Source organism: Fusarium subglutinans (genome assembly GCF_013396075.1).
Source record: "Fusarium subglutinans strain NRRL 66333 chromosome Unknown NRRL66333_c0000232, whole genome shotgun sequence".
Classification (NCBI taxonomy): domain Eukaryota; kingdom Fungi; phylum Ascomycota; class Sordariomycetes; order Hypocreales; family Nectriaceae; genus Fusarium; species Fusarium subglutinans.
This window is the reverse complement of record NW_023502295.1, coordinates 1-14,386: the sequence shown is the minus strand read 5'-3', so window position 1 is coordinate 14,386 and position 14,386 is coordinate 1. Positions and strand designations below refer to the sequence as shown.

At 47.8% G+C, this 14,386-nt stretch overlaps 6 protein-coding genes across 6 annotated transcripts; 3 read left to right on the top strand and 3 right to left on the bottom strand.

The window, feature by feature from the left end:
- Positions 1–677: 677 nt before the first annotated feature.
- Positions 678–2,294, top strand: FSUBG_11742 (carboxypeptidase 2; the record flags this gene model as incomplete). Its single annotated transcript, XM_036676457.1, has 1 exon — positions 678–2,294. One exon carries the CDS (start codon positions 678–680, stop codon positions 2,292–2,294), a length of 1,617 nt encoding a protein of 538 aa, XP_036532765.1.
- A 594-nt stretch (positions 2,295–2,888) lies between these two features.
- On the top strand, positions 2,889–4,049 carry FSUBG_11741 (D-arabinose 1-dehydrogenase; the record flags this gene model as incomplete). Its single annotated transcript, XM_036676456.1, has 1 exon — positions 2,889–4,049. One exon carries the CDS (start codon positions 2,889–2,891, stop codon positions 4,047–4,049), a length of 1,161 nt encoding a protein of 386 aa, XP_036532764.1.
- Positions 4,050–4,858: 809 nt separating this feature from the next.
- FSUBG_11740 (mandelate racemase) lies at positions 4,859–6,225 on the bottom strand (the record flags this gene model as incomplete). The annotated part of the gene is made up of 5 exons (XM_036676455.1): positions 4,859–4,866; positions 4,926–5,310; positions 5,361–5,966; positions 6,022–6,129; positions 6,181–6,225. 5 exons carry the CDS (start codon positions 6,223–6,225, stop codon positions 4,859–4,861), a joined length of 1,152 nt encoding a protein of 383 aa, XP_036532763.1.
- A 667-nt stretch (positions 6,226–6,892) lies between these two features.
- On the top strand, positions 6,893–9,322 carry FSUBG_11739 (transcription activator; the record flags this gene model as incomplete). Its single annotated transcript, XM_036676453.1, has 5 exons — positions 6,893–6,895; positions 6,966–6,979; positions 7,079–7,854; positions 7,905–9,199; positions 9,299–9,322. The coding sequence occupies 5 exons, from the start codon at positions 6,893–6,895 to the stop codon at positions 9,320–9,322; spliced, it is 2,112 nt and encodes a 703-aa protein (XP_036532762.1).
- A 609-nt stretch (positions 9,323–9,931) lies between these two features.
- Positions 9,932–11,504, bottom strand: FSUBG_11738 (major facilitator superfamily transporter; the record flags this gene model as incomplete). Its single annotated transcript, XM_036676452.1, has 4 exons — positions 9,932–10,656; positions 10,722–10,946; positions 10,998–11,215; positions 11,272–11,504. The coding sequence occupies 4 exons, from the start codon at positions 11,502–11,504 to the stop codon at positions 9,932–9,934; spliced, it is 1,401 nt and encodes a 466-aa protein (XP_036532761.1).
- Positions 11,505–12,817: 1,313 nt separating this feature from the next.
- On the bottom strand, positions 12,818–13,840 carry FSUBG_11737 (uncharacterized protein; the record flags this gene model as incomplete). Its single annotated transcript, XM_036676451.1, has 1 exon — positions 12,818–13,840. The coding sequence occupies one exon, from the start codon at positions 13,838–13,840 to the stop codon at positions 12,818–12,820; it is 1,023 nt and encodes a 340-aa protein (XP_036532760.1).
- Between the last annotated feature and the right edge of the window lie 546 nt (positions 13,841–14,386).

The window sequence follows — 14,386 nt, the reverse complement described above, 5'->3', positions numbered from 1 at the left end:
CCCCTAGTGTAGGGTCTTTACACTTTTGTAGGCCTTTTGGCACAGTGGTTTTGTTTAACAGCTTTCTTGACCATATCCGCTAGTACAGCCGAGGCAGCGGGTAACGTTCCCGCCACGCTACCCGATATCCGCAAAGAGTGTCCTAGTAATCACGGCGTTTACTCTTGGCTTGCTGCCCGCACCAATATCGCGCAAGTTTAATTATAATCTTAATTCGCATCCAGCCACCGTTTGCCCATTTATCGCTGACAGGAAGATTGAAAGCAGTATGCCTTAGGTAATCCAATACGAGAAAAAAAACTTGCTCTTAGTCTTGCCGCTCTTGTTCCGTGTATTTAAAGGACCTCGACTGCCTTGACTCTTAAAATACTAGCACACTTCAATCTCGATATATATGAAATCAGCACCAACATAAGTTCCCCAAATGAAGATACGGGGTTTCGGAGTGTTCGATAAAAGTTCGTCGCCGTAGTCGTACTGCCAAGTGATAGCAGTGAATCAGAGAGCTTGGCAGTACAACAAATCGCGGGGTCAAAATTATCGTATTCGATAATGATTCTCACTTACTAGTATGAAGAGGGAAGCTCAGTGTAACACCGGGACTTGGCTCGGAGGCATTTGAATATGTATAAAAGAAGGTGACTCAGGCTTCAAGAAACCTTGACTAGCAAGCAACGATGCATCCTCTTGTGTTCTCAATACTCCTTTCCGGAGCTGCAGCACTCTCTTATGCCGGGAATAAAGTGCCCTTTGAGGAAGACCCTCCCCAAATCGCTGCCAACTTTCCGGATGTAGACCAAAAGCTCTACTCTCCAGCCTTTATCAGTCCTGAGACTGTTGCTCCAGGTTTCGCCAATGGCACGTCAGCACCAAACTCCCAGCAGACACTGGAACAGTTCTTGTGGACGCTTGCATCGCGAAACGAGTGGATGACCTATCACAACCCTGTATTTACTTCTGAAGAGGGACGCTCGATTCCATATGTTGTGTTGTCTTCATCAAAATCGCTATTGCAGACATCGCCCGTGGGCAACACCACTAACAAAGTACGAGTCTGGCTGCAGGGCGGAGTACATGGGAACGAACCGGCTGGCGAAGAAGGACTCCTCGCACTTCTCGGTAAAATGGATGCTGAACCGGAATGGGCACTTGGACTTCTGGAAAAGCTCGATATTATTGTACTTCCACGATATATCCCCGATGGATCGGCTTATTTCCAGCGTCTTCTCGCGACAAGCTTTGACCCCAATAGAGACCATACCAAGATGGCTTCGCAACAGACCATGGAAATCAAGCAGTTGAACCTGAAATTCAATGCCCATGTTCATCTTGATTGCCATGAGTACGGAGCCAGAAGAGGGTTGACCTATGAGAACAAGACCTATATCCCGGTCCAGGACAACCAGTTCTCAGCATTCAAGAACCCAAATGTCCACGCTGATATTCGATCAATGGCAGAATCTCTCTTTGTCCCAGAAGTCTCATGTGCTCTGCGAAAGAAGAACCTTACTACGAATGGCTACGTTGTTGCATCGCAAGAAAACGACACCATCAAGCTTCAAGACTTTGTCACCGATACTCGTGGCGAAGTTACTGTTTTCCTCGGTCAAGGACTGGCCTTTCTTTCAGAGACGAGAGGAATTGGGATTGGAGATCGCAACTCTAAGCGCAGAACAACAGCTGGGTTAACTGCTGCTGAGACGGTCTTGCAGATTGCGGCTGATAATGCTCAGCTGGTATACGCAACTGTTGAAGAAGCGAGGAAGGACTTTATCGAAAATGATCACGAGATCATTGTAAGGGATCAGCCAAGATGGATGGAGACGACATTGCCATACCTCGATGCTGAAACTGGAAACATCACAGAGGTTCCTGTTTTGTTCGGCAACAACACTCCTCCCGCGAGTAACCTTACCCGCGCTCGTCCCGATGCTTACATCTTCAGCAGAGCTTGGGCCAACGCAGCCCTTCGCCTTCGAGCTGCTGGTGTTGTCGTGGACGAGCTTGCTGTCGACTTTGAAGGTGAGGTGGAAGCATACAACATTACATCTGCTACGCTGGAAGATACTAAGTATGAAGGCATTGCATTGACCACAGTGAATACGGAGTTGAGCAGAAAGATGATGAAGTTTCCTGCTGGGGCGTATTGGGTGGGCACAAAACAGCAGCATGCAGCCCAGGCCTTTGTCAGACTGGAACCTGAGAGTCCAGACGGGTTTGCCACGTTCAATGTTTTGCCGGTCAATTCAGGAGATGAGTACCAGGTCTATAGAATTTCCCTCAAGAGTCATTAGTGTAGGACAGTAGAGTAATAGTATGCACACATGTACGTATCAATTATTAATTCCGAGCATCTGCCTTATTTCCTTGGGAAAACTCAACATTAATCAATTTATCCTAGACTAAATTCCGGTCGTCGTCATGTGTTTCTGCGGATGTCTCCAGCAACCATCGAGATACGTAAACGCTACGACTGCTAGCAAAGTTACATTTGGGGATAGCCAGTAGGGTCTTGGATGGCTGATATCGGATAATGGTCTAGCGTGAAAATATTAACCGACGGATATTTAACATATGCCCTCTGACCCACCGACAAACACCAATGATGTTCTAATGAGCTGCAGATCTTGTTTGCAATAGGCCAACAAAGTGATAAAAAATCCCTCCAGGGCGTCTTAGTGCATTGAGAAATATTTGTAAAAATCCCCAGACTTCTTTCTACTCGGGGCTCAGACTAAATCGACTAATGCATATCATAAATCTAGTGGAATTGCCATAGCTGCAGACATCTCATTCTTGATCTCTTTTACTATCCCAATCTCATACGTCTCAAGCCATCTATCACATTTTTTACTCGAGGACATAGATTCATCAAACATCACAATAGAATGTCGCCGGCCTCTTCACCCCCAGCCCTTGTTATGGGCGGAGCAGGCTTCAGCTACCAACTGAATCCTGAGCCTGAATCTCTTCCTATCGTCGACATCCTCTTGCGCGCATTCGAACTTGGCGTGCGCACTATTGACACATCGCCATACTATGAGCCTTCTGAGCAACTCATGGGCGCTGCATTATCAGATCCCAGAATTCAGTCCAAATACCAACGTAGCGACTACGAATTAATGACCAAGGTTGGCCGCATCAAGGAAAATGAGTTCGATTACTCCCCGGACTGGATCCGGAAATCTGTTGCTCGGTCGTTGGAGCGGTTTGGGACTACGTATTTAGACGTGGTGTTTTGCCATGATGTTGAGTACGTATCCCTAGACGAAGCTGTCACAGCTGTCGGTGTACTGATGGAACTCCAACGAGCTGGAGTTATACTGCGGGTTGGAATCTCAGGCTATGATATTGATGTCCTGGCCGAAGTTGCTAGCCTTGCGCGGAAGAAATATGGACACCCTGTCGACGTTGTCCAAACCTGGGCACAGCTTACCCTTCAGAACACGCAAGCCGAGACTCGTGGTTTTGATCGGTTCCGCACCGCTGGTGTAAATTCAGTATTCTGCTCAAGCCCGCTGGCTGTTGGATTATTGAGAACAGGCGGGATCCCTGTTGGACTGACAGGCGATTGGCATCCAGCACCGCAAGGTCTTAGAGCTGCCTCAGCTGAAGCCGCAGAGTGGATGGACAAGCATGGAGATGGAGAAACTCTATGCTCGCTCGCGATGCAATATGCTATTGTGAAAGCGAAGCAGAACTGCACCCCCTCTTTCTCGGTATCAACTATATCAGGAATCAGCACTCTTTCAGACCTGGAGCAGAATGTTGTTGCAGTCAAGAGAGTACTCAAGACTGATGGAAACTCTGAGAGCTTGCTGGACTGGACCGAGCTAGAGTCTCAAGCAGTGGAGAGCATAATGTCGCTCGCTGAGCGTGTTCGTCTTATCATTGGGAAATGGTTAGACTACGACTTTTCTGAGAAGAAGCTCAAGATAGCGACGAGTGACTCCAACGAAGAGAACACCAGCGATTCCGATGCAGTAAATATCGAAACAGAAAAGACTAGGGAGTTGAAGCAATTCGCAGCGATCGGAGTGGTAGCGTAAGGGAGATTTGCAGACATAAGTTTATGTTAGACAGCGTCCGAAGAAGAAACAGGCAATGTTCTCCATGTACTCATTTTATCCTTTCCCTATTAGATCTTTTATATTTATTTCCTTTCGCGCCTTGGTCATTAGAGCAGCTATCGATATACAAATCCCATTCCCTTTCGCTTCCCTAAGGCTTATGAGGCTATGGCATTTGCTCGGCACGATGGCAGTGTGCTTAAATCTAAATGAGCTGTTTCAGCCATCCTCGTCATGATCTGCACCTTCCCAGCGCAATTATCACTCAAGATGCCACCGAGCTATAGTAAATATCTCAGCATTAAAGAACGCAGGCCTCGTTAGTTCGAAGCCGACGTGAGATAGTTTATACGTCGCCTATGTCCAGCTCCCAGCCTCAATGTCGACAAAATGATGACAAGCCTCAAGCTGGCTTTTTGAGCTTTTTGACTTACTGCCCTGCGATACTTGGCCCCATTAAAGATCGCCTCTGCTCATCTTGACTGCCAGTACGGTTCAACTGGTGAGGATATGCCAAGAGTCAAGACTAAGTCAGTGGGGGCTGTAGCGTAGCAGAAACCGTAAGAGGTAATAAGTTCAAATTGAAGGTCACAGTGGTGTTGAATTTATAGTACACTTGCATACATCGTAACCTCTATAACGCTCTGACTCTCGGTTGGTTAATGACCGCTTTTGCCTCCGCGCTTGTCCACCAACTCAACTCATCACCTGGATATGCAAATCTCGCCAGACTTTCTGGCTTCATCTCCACACTATATCCCGGCTCCAAGGGAGTGACATAATGTCCGTCAACCACCTGTGAAGGATGGTGAAAATGCTCATGCAAATGATCCACATATTCCAAAACACTCTTACGGCCACTGATGACAACGTAGTCAATAGTGCTCAAATGCTGAGTATACTCTGGTAGTCCTACACCGCCCGAATGAGGTACAATAGGGACGTTGAATTTGGCAGCGAGGAGTAGAATTGCCAGAACCTCGTTCACGCCGCCGACACGGCATGCATCAGGCTGGATGATGTCCACAGCGCCTGCTTGGAGGAGCTGTTTGAACATGACGCGGTTCTGACACATTTCTCCTGTTGCTACCGCAATGGCGCCGTGAGTTGTATTAGACAGACCTTGGCGGATAGCAGCGTGTCCGAGGATGTCGTCTGGAGATGTTGGCTCCTCGATGAACCATGGTTTGAACTCTGCGAGAGCGTTCATATGCGTGATAGCTTCAGTAACAGACCAGACCTATAGCGTAGAGTCAGTTAACAGATCTCGGATGGAGAGCTTGGCCGTACCTGGTTTGCATCGACCATGAGCACATTGCCCTTATCGTAGCCCAAAACGTCACGGGCAATCTTTAATCTCTGCCGATCTTCCTCGAGATCTGTACCAACCTTCAGCTTGAAGTACTTGAAGCCCTCTTGTACACTCTCCTGAAGAAGCTTCTTCATCTTCTCTTCACCATACCCCAACCAGCCAGCACTGGTAGTGTACGCAGGAACAGCATGGTTGTTCAGAGCTTCCTGGATCCTATCCGCTTTGCCCTTTTGTGCTGCTCTCAGAATTTCCAATGCATCATTAGGACTCAAGACATCAGAAATGTAGCGAAAGTCAATACATTGGACGACCTCTTCTGGCGTCATGTCCGCAACGACACGCCATACAGGCTTTCCCAGCGTCTTTGCCCATAGATCCCAGATTGCATTCACGAGGGCGCCGAGAGCTAAATGTATAACACCCTTTTCAGGGCCTACCCAGCGGAGCTGGGAATCTGATGTCAGGTAGCGCCATGTTTTACCCCAATTCTTTGTGAGCTCAGAAAGATTCTTGCCCTGAATCAGAGGTGCAAGGAGATCGACTGCGCCACACACGAGTTCGTTGCCGCGACCAATTGTGAAAGTCTGCGAATACCGCGTGAGATTCTGTTGAGTCCAGGTTTGGGGGTACAATACATACCATGCCATGGCCTGTGAGGTTGGGGTCGTTAGTGGTAAGGACGCAAAAAGCAGCCGAGTAGTCTGGTGAAAGGTTCATGCCATCTGAGCCAGCCTTGTCCAAGGATGTCTGACACCCTAGTTAGCGCTTTGTATACCCCCAATCTCTTCAAGTACCTACAGGAAACCGCACATCGTGTGAGGTAATAGTCTTAATGATAACCATGATCTCTTGTAGGTTAACAGATAAAATTATTTAAATTCGAGTAATTTGGACAGCTATGACATGCCTTTAAGACCTCAGAAATAGGCAGCTTTATATAATATAAAAATCCAATCTGCTAAGGCCATTGTGTTTCTGTTCCACCCCAGATCCTGTCTAAGAATTGCTAGCAAAATACAATCACAGTATCCCCAAACTAGCAATAAAAGTTGTGGCTTCATCATTTCCCAAAACAGATAAGTGACTCTTGCATAGCAGCAGATCTTAGGTCAAGCCTGACACCAAGCTAGCACTTTTTTGCCGACGGTTTAAATCTTCAATTGTGAACATTGTAGGGTAGCATAGGACTTCCCCAGAACAGTCTAGTCTATTCCCCCCTCACGCAGGCAATTTAATCATTGGCGCAGTCCACTACCGCCGGATAAATCATTCCGCGCCCCGGCGGAAAATTACCAAATATCCAAATTTCGCACGGATACTTTCGTTATCTCTTAATTATCCTGATAATAGCGGGCTTCCCCACGATTTCCCATCAGTGGATAAACATGGATCCTCATCAAAATGAACCGCGTCAGCAGGCCAAGAGGGATCCACCAAATGGGCGGAAGAGAACAAGACTTGCTTGCGATAGATGCAGCACTTTGAGAGTACGTTGTGATGGTCAGCAGCCATGGTAAGTGTCAGACGAGCAGATCGCCAATCACAAGCAAGAAACGCAAGAGCTCACGCTGAATACACTCTAGTCGTCGTTGTCAAGGTAAGCAAGCATTCATTATTCGCTGGAGACAAGGTTTTGCTGATCAATATATGCTTTAGAATACCAATCAACATGTCATTATACACGAAGTATCGGTAGGCGTGGCCGTAAGCCTAAGTCAGCAAACCGAGCACAGCAGCAGCAGGCACAGCAGGACCGAGAGCCTGACTCATCAGAAGCTGATTGCGATCTTGAGCAAAGCACACTGAATTCACAGCCCGAGCAGAGCGGAACATATGACGTACGGGAAAGCCCCGAGCTCCCCACAAATCCCCAGGACGCGGTATCATCACACTACTCGTCCAGCCACTCATCCCATCATGATGCTGTATCACTGGATATGCAAGCTGATTCCATCACGGCACCAAGTTTCGACCAGCTGTACAATGTAGCTGACATCCAGACTTCCTATCCTCTCCCTGATTTCGACCTCGCAGTCCATCATGGTGCCGACTCTCTCCACGAATCCCCTACACGCGAGCGAGCTTCGACCATTACCCAAGACTTGCCATCTCGTGCATGCCGTTACAAGTGTCTCGAGCCAATAATCCCTTTGCTACACGGCATAATCGACGCTAGGCTTGTCTGCGAACTGTTCGAGCTTTACTTTGTTGAGCCAGGGGGATCTTTGTTTAAATGTTCTTCCCCGTATGTTCTAGCTCATGTTATGCGCAAAGAGTCGCTGCTTCGAACAGACAACCCACGGACATGCACGCCAGCACTATTAGTTACCATGCTCTGGGTCAGCGCACAGACAGCCGAGAGTTCCTTGTTTCTGCTTCCAGGCCAGAAAGCGATTGTTTGCGAAGAGCTCAGAAAGCTGATGATGGGTCTAATTCAAGGGAGGGACCGTGATGTTTGGAACAGAACTACCAGTCAGTACCTCTTTATCCTTCTCGTAAACTCTGCCAACTCAAGATATTAGGCGGGCCCCTTGTGAGAGATCTTGAGTATGCTGCCACGGCCGGAGACCAAAACCGGCAAGAGTACCACGTTGGATCAACCTCTACCGTCTCTCCACCAGTACCTCTGGTTGACGATGTCCTCATGTTCATCCTCGTCACAATCGTCTCTTCGGGCGGCGACTTTAAGACAGATTGTCTTCGATGGTGGAACAAGGCACTACGGCTGTCTCACAATATGGGATTGAACAGAGAAGACACGCTTGAGAACAACTTCACCCAGTCAGAAACATCTCTGTGTACAAGCCAAACAACCTCGTGCGGTTGTAGGACCTGTGAAGCTTCCCGCACAGGGTTGACCATGTCAGAAATCCGGGAAGAGCGTCGGAGAGCGTTTTGGTTAATCTTTTGCCTCGATCGTCACCTGGCCCTATCGTTCAACGCACCACTCCGAATCCTTGACGATGAGTGCCAACTATATGCGCCGCTGTCAGATGAAGCTTGGGCCGCCTTGTCAACAGGACGAGACCCTCAAGACGCAGCATTGGATAGAAGCTCACACTCTACAACGTTCGGAGCTCCAACTCGTATATCGGGGACTGGCTTCTTTGAATATTTTCTCCCACTCATGACGATCCTTGGGGATGTTATTCAATTGCATAGACAAAAGTCCCATCCAAGATTTGGCAATATTCGAAGGCCTCAAGCTGATGGACATGAGGAAGAAGATGACCCAGCCACTGCAATGATCGAACAAGTCATGGCACAGTGTGCACAGAGCATAACTGACCTGGCTGGCTTGTACCAGGTCGATGCACTTGATGCCTCAGCAATACCAGCCAGTCAAGTTCGCACGCCGCAATGTGTGATATCGCCGCAACAGAGCCACGGGGACCCTCCCAGACCGTCAAATCACACCGGCCACGCCTCATCACATCGTCGACACGCGCAAGCTCAGCTTGTTACTGCATACAGCACATTCATACTACACGTCCTTCACGTGCTTCTACATGGGAAGTGGGATGCCGTCTCAATGCTGGATAATAAAGATGGCTGGATACCATCTGTAGGCTTCATGAAATGTGCATCTCATGCAATAGCTGCGTCTGACGCCATGTCGCGAATCTTGACCTGTGATCCTGAACTTTCTTTCATGCCATATCTCTTTGGCATTTATCTTTTGCATGGCAGCTTCATCCTGTTGCTTTTTGCAGATCGAATGCCCCAACTTGGCCTGAACGAATCTGTCGAAAAGGCTTGTGAGATTATTATACGAGCTCATGAGGTTTGCGTTGTGACTTTGAGCACGGAGTTCCAGGTATGATTCCCATGATGTCGTGTATCCAAGGGATCGATCCAATGCTAACCTCTATGCGTAGAAGCGGTTCCGAAAAGTGCTTAGATCGACTCTATACAGTGTGAGGAGTCCAGCGACATCTAACTTGGAGGAAAGTAAGGCTCGCCGGCGAGCGTTATCTTTGTACCGATGGAATGAAGGGGCAACTGGGTTGGCACTATAGTTCTTACTTATCGCTCAATATAACCGATTAATAAGTCCATCAGTAGACACTGGACCTTCTTTCATGATATGCACTACAGGGTTTGTTATTTGCGCTATTACAAATTCTCTAACTACTTAACATTCAAAGTCATAGGTGCTCCAACTCGTGAATTAGATAGGCTATTTGCAACTGGGACACTGGTGTCCTTTACATTTGTGCCCTGAGGGCTAAAGCCTCTTTTTACCTCCCACAACCTTATCACAAAGTAATTAATGGATAGAATCACCACACGGAACTTGGTGTAATGATTCACAAGTGCGATACTAATCGTGGACGTAGAGGGTCAGCACAACATGAAAAATCACCAGAGTAGACCATGAATAGACAATTAAGCAAGATATAGCCACTTGAGTTTATTGTGAGGCCCTAGGGGCAACCTCCAAGCGGCCTAAGATAACTAACTAGGAGACGATATCGCCAGAAGGTCGAATAGAACAGGCTCACTATACCAGAGACGCCAATTGTGCGGAAATAAGTATGGACATTCATCATGCCTTGACCTCCCCAACCACTGTCTCATGGCGTTGCTCGTCCTGGCTACCCTTCTCTCCCCATTCGGCGATGCTGGATGGTTCGGTTGCAGTGTTCTCAAAGGCATCAATTCCCTTCTTGTAGCTAGGCAGAACATTGACGCAGAATGGGAAACTCCAAGCAGCCACAAAGAATGCCAGAGGAACAACCATGGCCATTCCTGTACCGTGCCTGTCTGCAGCCACGCCAGTAAGAGGGGGAACACAAGCCCCACCAATGACACCTCCAATGATGAATCCGCTACCGCGCTTGGTGTGTCGGCCAAGTCCTCTCATGCCAAGAGCCACGATCGTTGGGAAACAGATGGACTCAAAGAACAGCACCACGTAGAGCATCGAGATTCCTGTATTGCCTTTCTCTGTAATCGCAGGGCAGAGGAAAATCACACACATGCTCAAGAAGGCGAGGAAGACGTGGCGAGGCTTGAAGTATTTCATGAGGAAGACGCCGAAGAAGCGACCGACAGCAAATGTAGCCTGTGCACCTGCAAAAAGCTTGGAGCCGGTGGAATCGCTGGTATTCTTTCTCGTTTCGGTGGCATAGTTGATGAACATGCTTGCAATACCCACCTGAGCTCCGCAGTAGCAGAACTGAGCAAAGGAGGCGTGAAAGAGTCGGTATTGCTTGCGAAGTGGCTTATCGTGAGTTTCGGAGTTAGAGGATTCGGCTTGCTGTGCCATATCTGTATGCGAGAAACATTGGTCAGAATTGAAGACTTCCAAGTTCATTAGGGGTATCGAAACGTACCAGCATCGGTGATCTCAGGAATGTTCGTGAAGAAAAACAAGGTGGCGAGCAGCAAGACGAACACAGCGATGGAAAGATACACCCACTGCACATTCGCCAATGCCTTTTCGTCGTCAAAGTTGAAAAAGACATAAGAGCCTAGAACAGGTGCAACGACCGAGCCAATGCCGTTGAAGGCTTGTGACAGGTTGATTCGCATTTCGGCATATTTAGGAGGACCGCAGACTATTTCGGGTTAGATATCAAGGCGGCGGGGGAGCCACTGCATAGGCTTACCAGTGATGTAAGGGTTGGCAGCTGTCTCAAGAGACCCAAGGCCGTTACCGATGATGAAAATTGCTGCACAGAAACCTCCAAAGGACTTTGCTTTGATACAGGGAATCGCGATCAGGGCGCCGACAGCATAGAGACTGAGTCCCCAGATGAAAACAGCCTTGTAAGAGTAGTGTCGTAGGATCCACGCGGCATGGCCAAGAGAAGCAAGCGGGTAGGCACTATCGGAGCATAATGGTTAGATATATCATGGCATAGGTTTGTGAATGAGACGAACCCAAAGTAGGCAGCTTGAAGTCCAGCAGATCTTGCCCTATCGATATGCAAAGTCACCTGGAAATGCTTGTTCAGAGTATCCAGGAGACCATAGCTGAAGCCCCAAAGGAAGAATAAGACTGTAACAAGTGCAATAGGCCAGATGGACTCCCGTAAGGTAAGGTCTGCAGCTTTGGTCACTCGATCGTCGGAGACTTTGAGTGACCTCTTCTTGAAAAAAGCTCGAACGCCCATTTTGACAATTGAGATCGTGATCGAAGTTCGAAGATTTCCTGTGAAGGCAGTAAGATTCAAACCAGGGAGCTGACTTTGCTTGCTGGCGGAGAGGAGCTGCAGTCTGGAGGAGCTTGAGTTATTTATATCCGCTTCACATGTAGATCTCGAGCCAAGCTACCCCATGGGGAACAGAGGAGCTTGGACGGCAAGCTGTGGTCTGGGGTAAGACTCCCGAGACTGGTAGTCAACCCGTCCAACTGGATTATTTCTTCTATGGTTCTTAGCGGGGGAGCAACCACCTACCCGACGGATAATTACACCTCGCGCTACCCCTCCCCCGCTCGTAACAACGATCATGCACTAGCTTTGCAGCCCTGTCACTTGACGACTGCGTATTAGGAAATCATCTGCTTTGGCTTCACGAGGAATGTCGTATAGCATGTGTTGAACGGAAGTTGGGGGAATTGGGGGCACCTGTGTTGACTATTGCTCTATTAGAAAGGCTAATCATTGTGTCACATCAAGCAGTTAGTAAGTCAAATGCTGTGGAGATAGCTACACCTAATTATCCTGTAAACTGTCGAGAGGAATGGGGGCCATATGCGCGAACCCTTTAAGCTACTTACAGGCATTGCCAATACTATAAGATGACATAGCCAGCTCCCCCTTTTCTTTGCTGTTATCTGGATACGAATTCCTCATTTCTTTAGACTGCCTTTTCTTTCCAAATAATCCACGACGACTAGAAACCCCGTCGCAATGTCTGACAGGCCTAGTCGTCGCTTTGCGCAAATCATCAAGCTCAAACCCCAACACGTTAAAGAATACAAACAAGTCCATGCAAGAGTATGGCCTGAGGTGCTTGCCCAGAACGAGAAGTGTAATATCCAAGACTGTACGATGCAGCCTTCTCCATCCTGTCCCTAAATCAAATTAACCGATAGTATTTCATAAAGCTAACAGTTTATTGTATTGCTGGCCGGCAGATAGTATCTTTTATGACGACGAGAGCCACTATCTTTTTGCCACATTTAAATATGTTGGTACTGACTTTGCGAGCGATATGAAAACAATGGCCGAAAATCCACGTGTGAAGGAGTGGTGGAAGATGACTGATGCCTTTCAGGAGAGTCTTGTTCCTGGCGCTGTAAGCTCTGAGTCTATTGAGCCATCCTGGTGGAAACCCATCGAGGAGGTATTTTATCAACCTTAGAAAAAGGCCTTAATTCAACCTATTTATAGTAAAAGTGCAAGAAGGAGTTGATATACATTGAGCATAATACTTAAAGAATCTAAATCTAGCTTCAGAGAATAGAGTTGGCATTACTAGACTATAAGTTGTATGCCTGCCTGGCAGTTCCAGAGAAAATCATACCCTGCTCTTCTGGGGTTAAGCCTGACTCTTGACATAACTGGACAGTCACATCATGCCAGCGCGACCACGCATTCGACATATTGATAGTACAGACTGGCCAATCACTGCCAAACATAATCCGCCTCGGTCCAAAAGAGTCCAGTATCACTCTGAACCATTTCTCCAGCACCTTGCAGATGTCGTTTGAGGAAAGACCGTCAATCGCGTCCCCCATCTCTGCAAAGCCACCAGAGAGCTTGATATAAGTGCGCTCCTCTTGGCCCAGCTCGTACATTGCAGCACGCCAGGTCATGAAAGAAACATCCGAGACAGGATCCGAAGCGCTCATATCAGGCTTGCAGATATGATCTAGGACTAGGACCACCTTCTCATTCTCAGGGACCTTGTCTCGCGTTAATCTTGCAAACGCGACAAGGTCTTGTATCTGCCGTTCGCCTCGCCGGTGCAAATCAATACACACGTCGAATGTAGAGCCACGGCGGCCAAGAAGCTTTGTATTCTCAATGAAGTTATCCTGGAGCATAGTTCCGTGTGGCTCATCTTGCAACAGATATCGGTACCCCTTTACCTTTGGCCAGGCCAATCCGGCAGCTTCTTCGACCCTGAGGAGGTACAGTCTCATAGCATCCGCGGTGCTGGGAAGGGGTGCCCAAAGCACGATTCCCAGGCATAGTTCTCGATCCTCGGTACTATGTCCTTCCCCAGGGCGCGGTTGTCCTAGGGCGATGCGCTTGATCCACGCTAGTTCAGTGAAAGGTCCTCTCCAGCCTGAGCCATCAAGTTCCCCGGATTTCAGATCATTCTTCCGGTCCGTTTCGACGAAGATAAATCCCGCCAAAGAGGGCTCCGGCGTTGTTGCCTCGCGGTATTCTTCGACAGAGTGTTGACCAGCGAGAGGGTGATCGCTTGCATACCAAGAAAGAGAATTGGTTTCAGAAGCTGGGAATAAATGGATGTGAGAATCGATGACTGGAATCATTATGATAGGTAGAGGGCGGCGGGATGTGGCCGCAATCACACGATTGGGAAATAATAGTAGCGAATAGGAGAGAACTTCTAGTATCCCGCGTGCTATGTTAAACACAAGGCTTCATTAACCATCCACAAGCCGCAGAACCCATGCCATATATGTTGCTTAGCAGTGTGCTAGCGGGAAGGTAAGAATGGCTAGCGCTGGCTCGTAACAGCGACCCACCCGCCCAGCATCCCATTAACAGCTATCCAGCTCAATTTCCCGTTGCATATTTGCTGCCCTAAAAATATCCGCGCGCCCTGATCTTACTACTCGTGGATCTGACCTAACGGAAGCCCCACTCTTTGAGTGGGCGGTAAAAACCTGGGACAGGGTTGAAAAGGTAGGATAGGAATTTTATAGGGAAATTACAGTAAAAAAAGAAGTAAACTTCTTTAACTTAAGATTTCTATATAACTTAGCTAGTTAAAATAGATAATATAAATACTATTATATAGCTTAGAAAAAGGGCTATTTAATAGTATTACTTTTATTAAAATATACTTTTTTTTT